The sequence below is a fragment of the Emys orbicularis genome, chromosome 1, assembly GCF_028017835.1.
Source record: "Emys orbicularis isolate rEmyOrb1 chromosome 1, rEmyOrb1.hap1, whole genome shotgun sequence".
In the NCBI taxonomy this organism is placed as follows: Eukaryota; Metazoa; Chordata; order Testudines; family Emydidae; genus Emys; species Emys orbicularis.
This window is the reverse complement of record NC_088683.1, coordinates 200907380-200925929: the sequence shown is the minus strand read 5'-3', so window position 1 is coordinate 200925929 and position 18550 is coordinate 200907380. Positions and strand designations below refer to the sequence as shown.

The following is an 18550-nucleotide window of genomic DNA, read 5'->3' as shown; positions in this document are numbered from 1 at the left end:
TTTGTAATGTATTCTGTAGAATTGGCTGCAAAGCCGCATGATTACATCAGTCTTGGTTAAACTCTATTATTTTTATTTCAGATCTATGAGGCTCAACCAGAGATTTCCAACTCTTTTAAAACTGCAGAGTTTATTCCACTCCCTAGATTGCTTTCTATGGTGATGGTAACAACAGTTCCTGTGGTGTGCAATAAAACTATGTTCACCCAAGGATTAAATGTAAGAGCATTTTATTGTCTCAATGTGGCTTTTCCCAAACAACCTCCTTAGGGTTAAGAGTGTGAAAGGTGATCATCCAAGTAACTTTTAAAATCAATTAATTATCAGATTTTATGCCGAATGCTCCAAATTGTGACCCCAATTCAAGAAAGCACTTAAACATGTATTTAAGTCCCACTGATTGTTTCTTTCATTAACTTCTTGTAAGCCACAGCTGTGCAACTGCTCACTGGCTGTAAGGGCTGGTATTTTTTCACCCAGTTTTAAAAAACAATTATCTTGTTTACAAGTTTCAACAAATACTCCAAAATAAGTAGTTTGAATACAATGGATAGGGAAGAAGCACTGTAACTTTATTGTTAATTCAGCTTCTCTTTCTTTTAGTTACCCAGCAAAACAGTGAAACACACCATCTTGTCCCTTATGTCAACTATTTTGAGAAGAGCCCTGAAAAATATTGAGCACTGTCTGAATGAGGAAATATGGCAAAAGTCAGAAATCTACACTCCACTGATGATGCAGGAATTTGTCCAACTGTACAGAGAAGCCCTTAGCAAGGTACAAAAGAGAAGATATTAAAAAACAGCAAGGGCCTAGAATTACAGGTTTGCAGCAGATAACTGCTCCAGTGCACTAGTGCACTCTGCCCCTGATTTATTGTATCCTGGGGTCCAAGCACATAAAAGTTCCTAGGTATTTTATAGACATTTTAATTGTTAATAACCAGTACTGTAGTACAGCAAGGTAGCTAATAAATCTGGTCAGTGGAAATGCCAATAAAATTCTGTTCTAAGATGAATTCATAACACTGGCAGCTGGTGTGCTAGTACTGAGGAAAACTATTAAAATTAAGAGCAGCTTTTTAATAATTTGGGGCCAAATTCTACTCTCACTTTAAGTAAATTGAAGTCAGTGGAGTTCATCCCGATTTACACTCCGGTAATCTATAGCAGAAACTGGTCCTTGGTTTGAAAATGTTTATTACATTGAAATCCAGACAGCCAAAAAATGCTAAGCACTTGGTAACTTTTCATATCTGTTTTTAATATGGTGTTCTTCTTTGATATGTTTATTCTCTGCAGAGCTGAAAATAAAAATCTGATTTCAATCTGTATTCAAATTGCATAGTGTAAGCAATTCTCCTTGTCAGTGTGTTAGGAATATTTGCATCATTACAGCATTGTGCAGCACTGAAGAGCTGTTGATTTTTTTTCTTGCGTATATATTTTGTCTTTAGCTTTTACCTGACATGAACAGCATAGTGGCGGTCTGGCAGTCACTTCTAAAACAAGAGAGAGAACAACATGATGGGGAGAGAAGGGAAGACACCATTTCCACTGAGGAGGAAATGACTGAGATCACAGAAACCAATGAACAGCACGGTAGGAAAATATTTGTAGGCATAACATCTTATATGTATATAAACAGTTGTGGTGAAATCCTGGCCCCACTGAAATCAATGGAAGTTTTGCCACCATTTCATTGGAGCCTGGATTTTATCCTTGGTATTTGGTATTCAGTCAGTATGGTCCTTTGGCAAGGACCTTTGTCTATAGCTGTGTTCCAACATTTTTTTAAAGCTGAGTCCCTCTACAGCAGTGGTTCTCAAAGCCGGTCCGTCACTTGTTCAGGGAAAGCCCCTGCCGGGCTGGGCCGGTTTGTTTACCTGCTGCGTCCGCAGGTTTGGCCAATTGTGGCTCCCACTAGCCACGGTTTGCCGCTCAAGGCCAATGGGGGCTGTGTGAAGCGGCGGCCAGCACATTCCTTGTCCCGCGCCGCTTCTTGCAGCCCCCATTGGCCTGGAGCGGTGAACCGCGGCCAGTGGGAGCTGTGATCAGCCGAACCTGCGGACGCGGCAGGTAAACAAACCGGCCTGGCCCGGCAGGGGCTTTCCCTGAACAAGCGGCGGACTGGCTTTGAGAACCACTACTCTACAGAAAATCAAACCAGTCATGCCCCCTGCAGCCTAGCCAATTATTGCTAATGGCCTACATGTCTTAATTGATATGTCTTCTGTGCACCCACTCTTACTTTGTGCCCTCCCAGGGTGGCATGTCCCTAATGGCCTACATGTCTTAATTGATATGTCTTCTGTGCACCCACTCTTACTTTGTGCCCTCCCAGGGTGGCATGTCCCATGCTGAGAGAAACGCTTGTGTAGCTCTTCGCAATATGAAACTTCCTCTCCTTTCATAGGAGTTTTGTGAGCAGCAAAACAGTTGTTAATATTGACACTTAAATCAGAGGCCAGTGATGATACTTTAGCACCTATCATAACAAACAGGGGAGTTTACACCTAAAAAGCAGTTGTTTCAGGCTCTCTGCAAACTCAGACAGGCTCTGCTGCATCAGTTACTCGCAGGTCATGTTTTCAAGGTTTTCTTTGCAGCCATTACAGCTAGAGATTTCATTTTTTAAAAACTGTAAGCTGAGAGTGTGGATAACAGTAGAGAGGTCTGTTCTCATCTTCCCATCTAGTTTTGGGGGGGGCGAGGGGATGTTCCACGTTTTGGGAAACGCTGGCCAACAGGGAAAAAAAATGTTGTAAAGAATTGTTCTGCTATTTTTACACTGTATTTATTTACTTCCACTAGCAGCTGTACAACAATTTGCCTTTATGCAGCCTCACATCAATTCAGCTGTCAATAAACCAGAAAAATAGTTTAGGCTGCTGAAATGCCTTTTGCTTATAAGTGGATGGCTGCTGTACATGAATGAGGATGTTTCTGTTGTACCTGCTGCACATCTTACAGTCACTAAATGATCTCCTCATTCTAAGGCTTCACATTTGGAGATTATTATTTAAAAAACAACAGCAGGGGAGAGAGAAACCTTAGCTGAAATAAATAGTGATACATTTCCAGTATATACTGTATATCCAACACCAATGTACCCAATGTCAATGATAAAAAAGCAATGATATTGGTTAGCTGTATTCTTCACTTCAGGGCTTTGGAGCTGTGCTCCGGCTCTGCTCCAGCTCCAGGCAAAAACCTGCAGCTCCACTGCTTCGGAGCTGCTCTGCGCTTCAGCTCCGGGCTCTGCTCCAAAGCCCTGCTTCACTTTCCTATTTCTTTCTATCATTTACGTTAGAGCAGGGGTCGGCAACGTTTGGCACGCGGCTCGCCAGGGTAAGCACCCTGGCAGGCCGGGCCAGTTTTATTTACCTGCTGACGCGGCAGGTTCGGCCGATCGCGGCCCCCACTGGCTGCAGTTCGCCGACCTGGGCCAATGGGGGCGGCGGGAAGCCGCGGCCAGCACATCGCTCACCTGCGCCGCTTCCCGCCGCCCCCATTGGCCCGGGACGGCGAACCGCGGCCAGTGGGGGCCGCCATCGGCCGAACCTGCCGCGTCAGCAGGTAAATAAAACTGGCCCGGCCCGCCAGGGTGCTTACCCTGGCGAGCCGCGTGCCAAACGTTGCCGACCCCTGCTTTAGAGATTGATAGATGGTATGCTTTTTAAGGGAAGAGATTGTATCTTCAGATGTGGGGGGCACTATACAGGCAAATTTTAAAACGACAGGTCCCCGTGTAAGAATTTGATCAACTAATCCAGATTTAAAAGTATAAATATTAATACAGAAAAAGGGGTGTGTATCCAATTCTGCTTCTTTTTATTAGTCAGCTGGACAGAGCCTAGCTCGTAGTGGATGCTACTGATAATACAAATAATAATACAAATGTGGGTTAGAGCAGTGATAGTCAGACCACTGTGGTTCAGGAGCCAAATTAGCAATCAACATTACTCAAAAAAGCCACAGTAGTGTTAATGATGGGGGAAATATTTAGTGTGTGTGTATATTGAAATATACTATAATAAAATATATTATTCTCACAGCAAATAAGTTAATAAATTAGTGCAAGTTGATAACTTAATTGGTTGATAACATAGTAAAAACCTCCTGACTGGTTACTAAATAAATTCCACAGTGTTTTAATAGCGTGTGCTGCAAACAGGAGAGACACTAAAGAGCCACTTGTGGCTTGAGAGTATCACTGTGTTAAAACATTGCGAGATTGTGGGTTTCCTTTGACTGAAGGAAAAATGAACTAATTCTAAATATATTCATTCTATCTGTGTTCAGGCTCAGATGATGCAGAGACCACTCTTCTGAAAGCTGTGTTACTTCAGGTCATATGCCTTTGTCAGAAGGTTGTTCCCCATTTGGTAGCTCAGAGCAACTTTGATTTCAGCAAACTGCTAAAAGGTATGTTAAGGGTATTTAAATATTCTTCAGCTGGCTAATGAAAGCATTAAAAGCCTCTAGGACAGGGGTCCTCAAACTGGGGGTCGGGACCCCTCAGGGGGTCACGAGGTTATTACATGGGGGGTCGCGGGCTGCCACCCTCCACCCCAAACCCCGCTTTGCCTCCAGCATTTATAATGGTGTTAAATATATTAAAAAGTGTTTTTAGTGTATAAGGGGGGGTCGCACTCAGAGGCTTGCAGTGTGAAAGGGGTCAGCAGTACAAAAGTCTGAGAACCCCTGCTCTAGCAGGAGAGGTTGATTGCTTTTCTACTTAGTAAAAGGAACAGAAGTGTCCTCAAAAGAGTAACCTGTTTTAGACTCTCGATTACATCACCATTTCATTTTGCTGTTTGTGCAGGGCATAGCACTTCACAAACAAATGTAAAATGACAAGATCGCTGCCCCAAGGATTTAGCTTTAAAACTATAAATATTAAGGGTTATGGGGGGTTGCTGTCTGGAGTGGTTCATGGTTGTAAGTGCCAGCCTCCGGGCAGTCTGTCAGAAAAGCAGGGCAAGCTGGTGCCATGTTCTATAATTAGATTTCCCCAACCTAGTAACAAATGTGAACTCCTGGATCACTGTAAGAGTGTTACCATGGAGTCACGGGCAGTCCCCTTGGGCACTCCAGTCTGTCTTGCCACCCAGGCAAGCTGGACTTAGTGATGGATGGTCACTAACATCAAAAATCAAAAATATTCAGGTTGCTCCCAGTCTCAGGAGACCAGTCACTTACCCCAGATCAGTTTGTACCTTAGATCTAACACCAAAAACAATGCTGGTAGCCAATCCTATAATAAACTAATTAAGGATTTATTACCTAGGAAAAAAAATGAGAGGGTTTATTTACATGTTAAAGCAGGCAACTTATAAGCACAAATGAGTTACAGTCTGTGGTTCCAAAAGGTGACAGAGATGTAGTAATCTGTCCATTTAATGTCTTTTAGGGCTAACCTAGGTTGACTCCGGGGAATCTCTGCTCTTGTTTCTTAGCTCCAGCCCTTGTAAGAGTCTAAACAGCAAAGAGATAACTATTTCTTCTTGAGAGCAACTTTCTATGTCCATCCCCCAGAGTTCAAACTGATGGGACAAGAGCTCCTGCACGTAACTTCTTCCTGGGTGGATGGGGCAATCCATAAAGTTTCTGTCCTACGATGGCCTGGATAATCCTTCTTGGTGGGTGGGGGAACCCCTCTTCCTGCTGAGGCTCACAAGCTCATAGCAGGCATTTTTAAAATTATAAAACAAAACTTTCATATTACCTTACAGCATGGGATACAGACATTAGAAGTAAGATCAATGCATGGAGCAACTTACAAGCATTTTACAGAATCTAAATAGATTCTTAGAAGTCTAACACCTGTCTTGAACAATACTAATATATAGGTCTGGTTTCCAAATACGAATTTGTCAGTGCTCAGCTGATGCCTTCAGACTTGGCAACAGCTGGCACCTGGTCTGCCAGTGTCACAACAGGAAAAAGACATTTTTTTCTTAAATTCCATATCTGTTTTGTCACATCCACTCCTATTTTTAAATTTTAAAAATTATTTTCTAATCTACTTCTTGATGTTGTTTACAGAAAATTTACTTGCAAAAATCTGGAATTTCTAGGTGCCTAACTCATAAGAACATAACATTAGAAGGCCATACTGGGTCAGAACAAAGGTCCATGTAGCCCAGTATCCTGTCTTCAGACAGTGGCCAATGCCAGGTGCCCCAGAGGGAATGAACAGAACTGGTAATCATAAAGTGATCCATTCCCTGTCGCCCATTCCCAGATTCAGGCAAACAGGCTAGGGACACCATCCTTGCCCACCCTGGCTAATAGCCATTGATGGACCTTCCTCCATGAATATATCTAGTTCTCTTTTGAACCCTGTTATAGTCTCGGCAACATCCTCTGGCAAAGAGTTCCACAGTTTTACTGTGCATTGTGTGAAGAAAACCTTCCTTTTGTTTGTTTTAAACCTGCTGTCTGTTAATTCCCAGTGACTTTCAATGGGATATGGGCGCCTAACTCCCTCAGGCCCCTATGACAATCCCAGCCTAAATAAGTGATTTTAGAACTCTTCATATTTGCAACAACATTGCAATCTCTTAAAGGGATAGGGTAATTCATTAGAGGTTTAAAAAAATCACTTACCAATGCAGTGGTCTCTTCTGGAAGGTGTCAAAAGTAACCCTTTCTTCTTCTACTGCTCTGTTTTTTCAATCATGCTTCCTGCAGTCCAAGGGAAGAGGAATGGAATTCTACATGGTGTTGCTTCTGAGGGAAGCTCATAATAGGAGAATTATTAACAGTAATATGAGATGGTTTGAGTTTGGGCAACTGTTACATAGGAGACAAGGAGTGTTTCTTTGTGCAGCAAAACTGAGTAGAGAAGTATATACATTTTCTGTACCATAGAGCTAGAATAATTATCTGTACTATGTGCAGTCCCTTGTAAGGTATATAAGAGTAGGAGTTACATAAATTAAAAGTTTGTCAAGAAAAGGAGAGCCAAAAGTCTTAAAATAAATAGACTAATGCATGGGCTTCCCATCCCCCTTGTGCCCCAATCAGAGTGCACTGCCATGGTTAGTTTATTCTGTGGCTGCCTCACAAAATCATGTGTCCTGTGTGTCCCAGTATTTCTTGCAACATAATGGATTGATTTTTCCAAAAAACAAAAGGAGGGACATGTATCTTGATAAGGCAATGACCCCTTGGTATTGTGTTTAGTTATAATGTGACACAAGGAATAAAACTTTAGCACCTCACATTTTTTGGCAGAAAAGTACATTGAGAATTAGTCACAAATCTCCCATCCTCCTGCACAGAATTGAGCAGTCTGCCAGTGGGACTGAAGACAGGCAGTCTGTTTTTGACTTGTAACAATCTGTATGTTTAACAGCTGATCCCATTGTTTAGTTTTGCTGCTGGTGGAACTTTGGAGTTTTGTTAGTTCTGCTATCTTTTTTTAATGTGCTGTCCCATATACAAATTACACAATACAAGAAAAGAGAACACTGAGCTCACCCCATAGAAAATGAGATTATAGAGTGCATACCAGAGTGGAGTTAAAATATGAGGCAGCTCCCACTCTGTGCTTAATGAACCAATGGTAGCATCACTAGTTTTGTGAATTATATGGGTAGAATTTGATCTCTGATTAATTCAGAAAAATAAAGTATCCCATCTCAGTCTGTTTTTTGCTTTAGGTGAAAAATACCACTTGTTGCAAATAAATGATAAAAAGCTACTTTTGGTGAGATGTAAGCCCAAAGTTCACTTGCGGTTAGTAAATATGCCATATCACATTTTGTAACAGTATGGGTATTAGTCCGGACACCTAGGTCAAATTCCATGTTGTAGTCTTCGCTAAATTTCCCGCTGCAATCTGAACAGCACCTGGGTTTTCTTTTTCACTTGTTATGTAAAACTACTGTTTGGAGTTGCTGCGTGATAACCCAAGGGGCTATGTTGTCAAGGGTGGGCCTAATGATCCCTACAGTGTGAACTGGGTGAGGTCGTTTGGATTGTGTTACTCAGGAGGTCAGACTAGATATTAATCCTGGCCTTAAAATCTATGAATTTCTTGCTTGCTCACTTCATAAGAGTGCTTTGAGGCTTAAATAATGAATGTTTGTGAAGCTCTCTGAGATCTAGAAATGCAAAGTAATATTATTACTAACTGTTTTCCAACCCCAGGTATTGTCACTGAAAAAGGACTCCGAGAGGAGATCCCTCCTGTTCTACAGCACCATATACTGAAAGTGGCCCTGGAACTGCCGGCAAATAAATTTGCCTGGTTCAGAGTACAGGTAGGAGAATTGCAGATGCGTTTATCTGTTTCTTTTGCCAGTTGCCCTCATGTCTTTGTCTCTGATGCTGCACGTCTTTAGTGCCAGTCCAGTCATTTCAGCATCTGTTTCCATTAAGCAAGAGCCCGGGAATCATTGGCTCAACAAAGGCCTAGGACCTTTGTGGGAATAGAAATTCGCTCCTCTCCTAAGAAGGGTTAAAAGGGGCATCCTAAAATCTGCTGCTCCCAGAGGCAAGAGTGAGAATCTTCTGGACACCGAGGGATGGAAGGATTGTGGCTGCAAATCAAGGAGGTGAGCAGGATGCTCGGGTGCTGCTTCTAAACACCTGCTGGAGAAGAACCTTACCCTAGGTGACTCCTTGCTTATGCGAGTGGAGGCTTTCACAGACTCCCCTCTCTTCTCATTTACTCCAGGCACATATAGGAAGAGACCCTCCTACAGCTGGCTGGAGAAAGGATTTGAACCTGCCTTGTGAGAGTTAGCAGTGAGGGAAAGAAGTGACTCAAGGCTGCCCTGATTGGAACCCTCCATGATAACAGATTCTCCATCATATTCAGCCAGCCATAGAGAACAGGGAAGAGACTTAAGAGGGAGTGGGAAAGATCTTTGAAACTGGCAAAAAAAAATTTACTTCTTGCCAGTTTCAACAGCAGTGTAATTTTGCTGTTTTGCACACTACTAGTGTTAGGCAAGTGCTTAAAGGAAAAGTTAGAAGGCCATATTCAACAGTGATGCAAAGGGTTTTTGTATTTTGCACATTGGGTTGGTCAGAAAAGTAGAATAAGCAGTAAAGTAGTGCACATTTGTAATAATTCGGCACCTGTCAGAACAGAAGCGACTTACACTGATTTCCTGTTCTCTGGGACCTAAATTCAGCCCTGGGATAAATGGATTTATTTCCCCTTGAGTCAGTATTAGTATGACATCAGGATTATTGGTGATGAGGGAAAGTTAAAGGGTGTGGTGTTCTACTTAGACCCTTCTGTTAGTTGGTTTTCCTATTAGACACACTCCTTCCACTGCTCAAAGGTTATTATACTCCTCTTGCTCACCCACTAATTGCAGAATTCGTTCAAATCACGCTACTTCTACTTGGCCAGCCCAAAAAAGCTATGGCCTGCAAAACAGTTTTTGCTATTCTTCTGCCACAGTGTAACTTATTCCTGTCCAGTGTTATCACACAAGGGAGGTTTAAACCCATTATTCTTTTAGGATGTCTTGGAAACAGAAAAGGTTCGTGGTGAAAGATCAGTATTTTATTTACTGATGAAAATGTTTGTAACAAGTAACCATTCACAACTGAAAACGTCAACAAAACAACTGATCATCAAGGTAAGTTTTTTCTTTGGCCTCAAATACTTAAACACATTTATATAGTTTGTGCCAACAGCAGTGTGTTGATGTTGATCACGCTAAGGTTGTTTTTTTAGCACTTTGATTTTAAAGAGTCTCTAATTTAATTTGACTGTAATTATTCACTCCTTGGCTCACAGCCAACCTGTTCTGCTCATATGAAATAGTCCCATTGGCCACAGTCTTTTCTGGGTAGCAGTGAATATTATTTACCCTTTAAAAAACAAATAATAAAAAAAATCTACATTTTGGCACCTAAATAGAAGATGCCTGATTTTCAGAAGTGCTTAAGGCCCACAAATCCCATTGAAGTCAATGGCAGCTGCAGAAGTTTGGTGCCTCTGAAAATCAGGTCACTTCTAGTTAGATGCCTCAATATGGATTTAGGAGCCTAAATTAAAAAAATCTGGCCTAGATGTTCCTAGGCCCTGATTCTGCAATCAGGTCCATGCAGGTGGATCGTTGTGACTGTGCATAGCCCCAGTGAATAGTGACTTCTGCACAGGTCCAGGAGCTTGTCCCTGGGTACCCAGTTGTAACATCATTCACAAACCAAAATGATTTGGATTTTAAAAGTTAAATCTGGCATGTGATTACTGTTATCAGGTTTTATCACAGGTTGCATTTTGAAAGCTGGAAACAGCTGCTTTTATCAGAGAAATTACATAAGGAGTTCCGTTGTATAGTTCATGTCAGCCACTGAGATGCACGTGAGTCTGTTACCCACTAGTGTGCTCCTCCTGCTTGTGGCACTAGCATTGGCTGCCACTGTCAGCAAAGCAAGGTGCCAGATCACAGATGAATTTTTAAGGACTTGCGGGGGAGGGATAGCTCAGAGCATTGGCCTGCTAAACCCAGGGTTGTGAGTTCAATCCTTGAGGGGGCCACTTAGGGATCTGGGGCAAAATCAGTATTTGGTCCTGCTAGTGAAGGCAGGGGGCTGGACTCGATGATCTTTCAAGGTCCCTTCCAGTTCTAGGAGATAGGATATCTCCAATAATTTAATTTAATTTAATTAAAAAAACTTAAGTTACAATCCAAAGCCCTTTGGAGCTAGTGAGGGTCTTCACACTGAGTTCAACGGCCTCTGGATTTTAATGCTTGCATGGTAACACCACATCTGGGGCCAGTGGGATTCAGTACAAAATGTTGTAGAGGCTTAAAGACAGTGAATCTGCTTCCAGCGAAGACAATGACAGAACTCCCACAGATGTTATCGGGTTCAGGATCAGAGCTGGAATTTGGTTCCCCGTAGAATTTCTGTTACAGTTACTTTTGGCAGCTGCATAAGAAAAGCCTGGTTCGTAAATGTGCAGTCCTTAATGGTGGTGGGTAAGCTCCTCTTGTGTGAGCCTCTGGTGCTTAAACGTATTTACATTTAAAAGCAATAGCGTGGTTTTTTTTTTGTTTTTTTTTTTTTTTTGGTAGTATATTTGATTGATGAGCAGAGATTTGGGCTGCCTGATTCATTTTCTCCTTTCAGTTCATTCTATTTTCTTTGAAAGGGAGACATAAGCAGTGAGGTCAGGACAGTTGTATCAGTTCCAATGGGCTTTTCAAAATTCTTAACTTAAAAAAAAAAAAAAAAAAAAGAGAGAGAGATGTTAATGAGTCTTTTTTTGCTTTATTTTTCAACATAATGGAATATAAATTGAAGGTATGTTTTCAAATTTTGCATTCTGTTCCTGCCTCTTTTCATGAGGGCTGAAAGTACTGTTCTTTTTTGAGAATCTGCCAGAAGTAGTTAATTATTTAAGAGTGAATCATTTTTTTTGATGAATTGTCATGTCAGATTCGTGTAATCAGAGATGCTATTTTTGTATCTGCCAGTGTAGCACACAGAGTGAAAGCTGAACAAACTGAGCCCTGAAAGAGAACTGTTTTCAATATATGTTTTGCAAAAGACAAAGCTCATAAAATTATATAGAAGCTTGTTATTTGAGTTTTCATATAATAGTGTCCTCTCTCTTTCAGTAACTTCAGTTAGTTTATTTATTACATGATTACCTGTGCTGCTGTTTTAAACACAAAAGGTCTGATTTTGATTTCACTTAATGCTGGTTTAACTTTTTTGACTTCAGTTGAGTCAGAACTTGTCTACACAGTTTTTGTACTGCTTTCACTATATTGGCTTGCAACTAATCACCATAGCGTGGATGCAGTTGTGAAAAGGGCCTTGTCCCTATAGCTTGTTACCCATAATTTCTGGGAATAACCTATACCGGTATAAGGCACCTTTTCAATGGTAAAACTATGTCCCCATTAGGGGTTTTACTGATTTAATCATTTTGGTAAAAAAAAAAAAAAAAAAAAAAAAAACCACCCGTAACTGTAATAGTTTAATGGGTACAAAAACTGTGTTTAGACCAGGCCTAAATTACTTTTGATTTATACTGGCGTGAGATCGCAATCAGGCTGTAGTTTAGCCAGATCCCTGCTTCCCCCGATGTTACAAACACTCTAGTCCTGCAAACAGTTGCCCTTATGAATAACTTTACATATATGAGTAGCTTCATGTTGTTCAACTGCATTACTTGTGTGCATAATATTAATTGCGTGTGTAGCTGTTTGCAGGATCAGGGCTTAAAATGCATGGATCTAAGAAAATAAGTGCAAGACTAAGAACAAATTAGAGTTGTATCTGAGAGTTGTATAAAGCTAGGCAGAACAAAAAGTGTGTGTTGGGAAAAGTTTTGGAGGAGAAGATGGCTGCTTTCAGCAAAGAGGGCAGCATGAATAAAGACATGGGGCCTGATTCTCATTTACATCAAGGCCACTTTACACAGCTTTGGCAATGTAAAATGGCAGTAAATAATATTTACATCCACTTTGGGGCCTTTTTGTGGAATTAGGGTGGTCTAAAGCAACCTTGGTATATGTAAGAATCAGGTCCCTTTTGTCAGAAGTTAGAGAGGGGGACAATGCTGGTGTTCAGCAATTTGCTGCTATTCTGTCTGTAGTAAAAGAAATAAAAATGAAAGCTGCTGTACAAAAAGCTATAAATATACACTATTTATTTTCTCTCACATGCTGTTTTTCCGGCTAGGTTTTGCATGACAGTGGAGTATTTGAGTACACGTGGAAGGAACTCGTACTGTGGCTGGAACACTTGGATAATACAATAGAAGACAAAAAGGAAGCCGTGATTCAGTTTTTGGAGAGGGTAATTGTTCAAATTAGTTAGATAAACAATGTCAAGAATAGCATTAATGGGAAGCTAATTACTTTGCTGTTATTGAGGAAAATCTTTTCAAAGGATTGTGAATGAATTCTGAGAAAGGCAGTGACTAAATCCTTTACACAGAACTCATATCTGTTGTCCTTGGTGAAGGGGTGGATGAAAAGGGTTGGGGGGAATTGACTCCCCATAAGATATATTGTTACCGGAGCAGTGCTGGTATGAGGAGAAAAGAGGCTAAGGTTATTAGGCATCCCACCCGCTAGGCTCCTTTGAAACTCCCAGATAAAATTAACTAATTCCAATAAAATCTAATCTTTAAAAGAAAACATTTCTTTTCCTGATCACCTTTTCTGGATGTTAAATTCCCAAGCCCTTCCATTTGTTTAACTTAATATCCCTATAACTAGCATTTTCTGTATAGAATTGCAATGAGCTTGCTTGTTCGGGGGTCTATGACTGACTTTTATCTTGGTTCGCAGATTTTAATGAAGTTGGTGACAAACCCCTATCCATACACGGATAAAGCCGCAGACTTTGTCCAGGAAGCCAGTATGCTCCAAGTCAACTTATTTAAACAAGATGTGGATAGTGTTAGCATACCCATCTCTCACATTGATGGTATGTGATGATCCCAAAGTGATGTCTGCTCCATCTAATTTTGCAGTCCTTAATCAGGCAAACCTGCTACTGATGCCTGTTGAAATCTTGCCTGAGTAAGGAACTACAGGATTAGGCCTTTTAATTGTACTCAGCTCTGTAAGTAAACACTAAATGACCAGGATGTCTCCCCGCACCAGAAGGTAATCTATGACACAGCTTTGCAGTTTTAAAAGTCCAAGTAAAATCTTACTTTTGATCTGCTTTCAGTGTCCCACAGCACCAGTTTTTAATCCAAGTCAAATCCATTGCAGTCATGCTTCCTTTTAAACCACAGGGCCAGGGCTAGCTCCCCCTTCATATATGAGCAAGGGGCAAGGATCGTACCAGAGCCCCTCCCACTTCTTGTGTTCATTCACAGGGGGCAGCTGGAATCTTGCTGCTTGTGCTCTTTAGGCCAAACTCTGGTCCCATTGACTGCAGTGTCAAAATTCTTATTGACTTCAGGGACCAGGATTTGGCTAGCTGAGCATACAGACATGGGAGTGTTAGTTCCACTTTGGTAATTCAGGGCTCAGGAGAAAGCACATGGCACACCCCCGAACCCCCACCCCCCCCTTTTTTTTTTAAAAGAGTATAACAGCTGCCAGGGTGGATTTGATTTAAATCACTAGTCAGGAAGACTCGATTTAATCATGGATTTCTACATAAAAGAGCCTTCTTGTTGGTTGTTATAACCTTAATACATATTCTTCACAACGCAGAGATAGATGTAGGTTTCATTTTTAGAAGGTACACACTATACGTTTTTAAAGTGATTTATTTTGAAAACTTTTCAGATTAGTTTTACAGCTATATTAGAAAATGAATGATGGTTTGGTTATTTCATTTACCAAAAGTAATTGAAGCAGATATTTATGAAGTCATTGGGAGGTGAACTATCTCCAATTCAACAGGTTAATCATTAATATTTGGAGGATTTTCTTGCCATGCTGTATTAGGAGGAGAACATCACCAGATAGACATTTAAATTGTTTTATTTAACTAAAACAACAACGTTATGTATTCTGGATTTTTTTCTTTAACAGCAAACATATAATATTTTAATAAAACAAGCATATAAATTTTTGAATTTAGTTAAAGATTCAAGGTTTTTTTTAAAATCAGGTTTTTGTTAAATTTTTTTTTAACTAAAATAGTTAAATGAAATATTTAAAAAAAAAAACGCAAAAATTAAATCGACTATATCAGCCAGGTCAACATGAGAAACTTAAAATATTGGCTTCTGCAGCTAACTCAGTCATCTTCACCTTCCTGCTTTCCTAGGATGATTTCTCAATTTGGAATAAATTAGTCCAAAGGAAGAAAATATTCTTTCTACACCGGCAGAAGAAGCTACTGCTGTTAAAAGTGAGATTATCACTTCAACAGTTTCTGAATCCACGTGCTTAAGTGACTTCCACCAGTTCACTGGTGTGACTTTCTTTAAAACATCATCAGCAAATATATATCTCAGAAAGACCTCAAGACTTCTGGAATATGCTGCTCAAACAGTTTCACTTTTGTTTCTACTGCTTTTACCTCCTTTCTCCATTTATCTCCAGACTTCTTCTCCTTCTCCAGATCTATTCCACCCCCAAAAATCTTCTATTCATTGAAATTTTTGGAACTTTGCACTTTTAGAGAGAGGTAAGGGATTGACTCTGTGTACACAAATTTAGAGATGGACAATAGGGTTGAGGTCTGTTATTTCTCACTGCTATACATTATTTATTTATTTATTTAAAAACATTTTTGCTATTAACAAGCATGTTATCTCTGGAGACACAAATTCACAGTTTGAGAACTGCAAAACTAAGCATCTCTGATGGTATCTTCTAGACTGAGCACTGAGTCCCATTGGGTAGATAGAAAGCTTAACCTAAATAATCTATACAGAAGCCACTGGAACCCCATAAGACTGGGTCCCTAATCCATGAACTGTTGGAACTCCTTTACCAAACTTTTCTTAAACATTACATGAATATATTGTCTCATACTATAGAATTAGAATTTATAATCCCTATTCCATGATGAGATATCTTTGAGCTATAATGTATCTTAATTAAAACTATCTTTAGATAAGTTTTTTCCTCAAAAAGCATTTTATCAAAAAAATCCGTTATTTTTTTTTTTTTAAATCATTGATTTTTATCCATCCTGGCAGCTGCCTCCCCTGTACGCGCTCGCCTGTCTCCTCCAGAGGTGCTCTGACTGCAGATGTTTTGGTGCGATGCCTTCATCCACTGCTGCTGGTGCTATTTCCCCTTTCTCCATACTTCTCTTAATGGGGCATCGGCTTTGAAAGCCACCCACAGTGTAAACATGCTAGGAGTGCCATCTATTTTACCATCATTAGGAGCCAGATATATCTGTCTTTCACCCTTTGTCTGATTTGTAACGTTAATGTATATTCAAAGAGACATCTTATCCTTGGGTTGTTGTTCCCCGAAGCCTGTATTAAATTGTTCCCTTTCACTTGCCTACAGCACTAACATTGGATGCTCCCTTTATTTTCTCCTGAATTACCCACACCTTTAAATCTCCTCTTATTTCCTGTGTACTTGCATCCTAAAAGTAGTGTTTGCTTGAACTCAGAACCCTGACATTTTTTCATTGGTAACTAGATGTCCTGGATATGGTTGATGTCCTTGTGGAGGGCAGTGAAGGCCTAGATGAAGAAATTGGATTCAGTTTAAATGAAGACATGATTCTACACACCTTTCCATTCAGTGCTGTTGTCCCTGCAGCGTTAGAAGCCAGGAATAAGTTGTTGCTTCAGACTGAAAATGAAATGGGTACTTACTGTGTTTATATATGTCTCTGGGAGTGGCTAAAAAGATTCATGCTGTATATGGAAGGGGGGGAATATTTTATCATTTTCATGCAGTGGTTACTCTGGTTATTGTGTATGAAAATCAATGAGCCCTATTGTACCCTCTGCTTCTACAAGTGGAGAAAACACAGATTCAAGGGATCCTAGCTCAGAGAAGCATTAAGGGTGCAAGGTGCCTCTACCCTCTTCTGACCCCAAGGAAGATGCATTGGGTCTAGAACCTGAGCCAAGAGGGCAATATCAGGGTGATGACTGCGCTTTACAACATTAGTCCCACCACCAACTCTGTGGAACTCTTGTGGGAAAGCTACATTGGTCATATCCGAATTAAAGAGCCCACCTATCCTCTGATGCTGTGGAACCCACAGCAGTGGCCAAAGAAGGGAGCCCCTGTAAGCACAATTCTGCTGGGAACCAGGGCGGAGGCAAAGTGCCTCAGCATAGATAGCCCTGGCTTGAGAAGCCTCCAAGATTCTCACAGCATAAACCTTTACTCCCTGTTTCTTTTGTGAGAGAGGAATGCATGCCTTCCTCCCTTGCTCCTGAGGTAAGAACATGTACAGAAGTCACCCAAAGGAACTTCCTGGAGTTCCTGTCCTTTTATGCAGTGTAGCCATGTAGGAAGCAATATTGCTCACAATAATTTGTGGCCTTATGGAAAATGTAGAAAACCAAACCTCCCCCTCGCCCCCGACACACACATTTCATTTGAGGGAAGAATTCTGCAAGTTCACATTCTAAAAGCACACTGTTGATGCTTAGTGACGACTATGTTACAATAGCCGTGATTGGGAAAAGGAAGTTCTTAAGTGAAATAGAGCTGAACGGTTTTAAAGGATTGTGTTTGGTATAACAAATAGTGTGAAACTCTCCCATTGAAACCAGTTAGTTGGGACTGGAGAATTGGACCCATGGGGGAGGGAATTAACTTTTTTTTTTTTAAAGAAAACTTCCATATTAATCCTTGACTGACAACGTTATCTTTTTGGGTGCATTGGGAGCATAAATGACAAAATGGGCTAAATTCTACTCAGACCTGAATTTAGTAAGGTTGCACTGGGTATAACTTTAGGACAGAATTTGGCAAAATATGGTTAAATGCTAGACTTAAGATAGAAGTGCTTTTGTTTCTATACAACTTCAACGAGTTAGAAGTTTTAGGTATAAATTCTGACTGACGCTGCCATATACGTGAGAAAAGAGGTAGCCATGATGGGTATAATTGTTATGCACAGATCAGGATTCTCTCCCCATGCCCCACCGACAAAGCTGGCATTCTCCAGGTCCTGCACATGGTGAACTGTTGAGTATCCAGAATGACTAACGGGCCAAGATCTACATGTATTTGTACACAGCTTCCCCTCTGATCTGCACTCCTGCATGCAGATTATGCCTGCTTCTATGTGCAGCTGTGCTTGGGCCTATGACCAGCCAGAATACAGGTATAATATAACACTGCGAAAAGCACTTAGTTTTGTGTCAGGTTGGGGGTTGAACCCAGTAGCAAGTCCGAGTGTAATCTGGCACCATTTACCTTACTAAGAACTACAGCATGTAGGATTTTCACTAGCACCTCAAGAAATTAGGAGCATAAATCCATTTGACATTCAGTGGGATTTGTGCTCCTTAGGCACTTATGAAAATCCCACGCTGTAGTCTCAAAGTGATTGCTATCTAAATACTGCTCAGGTTAGGTGGGTGTGAATGGTGTTGTGGCTAGAGTTACTGTGTGTAGTTTCACAGATTCTTACCAGTGAGAGAACCTGTCTCAAGCCTGTTGTTTGCTTTTGTAGGAGGAAGTATAGTGGAGTATCTTGTTGCTGTTTTTACTGATCTCCTTCACAGTCAGAGAGATCCCCTGGCCCTCTGTCTGATGTTTCAGCTCTTCGATAAAGAACTCCAGTCACTGAATGCATCTCAGTATCCTCAGCTCTACCAGTTTAACCAATACTATAGTCTCTGGATACCACAGCAAGCTAAGGAAACCTTGGTAAGGGATGCATAAAATCATTTGATTGCTAGCTTTAGGGTTGCTAAAAGACCAGTAGATTGTAGAAGGCTTTCATTTCCACTGTGCAGTACATCTAGGCTTTTATCTTCCAAACCCGAGTTTAGGCATCCTCGTTTTCTAATGTGTTGCAGAACCTTTGCTGGATTGAAGGGTATTGGAGACTTTTAAATGAGGTGCAAATACTTTTTAGCTGGTGCAGGGTCAAACTGTTAATTGAATCCTTAATTACTTTTACATTAGCAGCAACTTCTTATC

General features: G+C 40.7%; 1 protein-coding gene across 1 annotated transcript in view; it reads left to right on the top strand.

Annotated features, from left to right (window-relative positions):
• URB1 (URB1 ribosome biogenesis homolog) overlaps positions 1–18550 on the top strand; it is a 74442-nt gene that overhangs the window by 17184 nt on the left and 38708 nt on the right. Inside the window, exons 10-19 of the mRNA XM_065420033.1 lie at positions 82–219; positions 604–777; positions 1457–1601; positions 4305–4427; positions 8163–8275; positions 9491–9610; positions 12678–12794; positions 13292–13430; positions 16076–16246; positions 18078–18274. Coding sequence (XP_065276105.1) covers positions 82–219; positions 604–777; positions 1457–1601; positions 4305–4427; positions 8163–8275; positions 9491–9610; positions 12678–12794; positions 13292–13430; positions 16076–16246; positions 18078–18274 — 1437 coding nt within the window. The remainder of the gene's footprint in view (positions 1–81; positions 220–603; positions 778–1456; positions 1602–4304; positions 4428–8162; positions 8276–9490; positions 9611–12677; positions 12795–13291; positions 13431–16075; positions 16247–18077; positions 18275–18550) is intronic.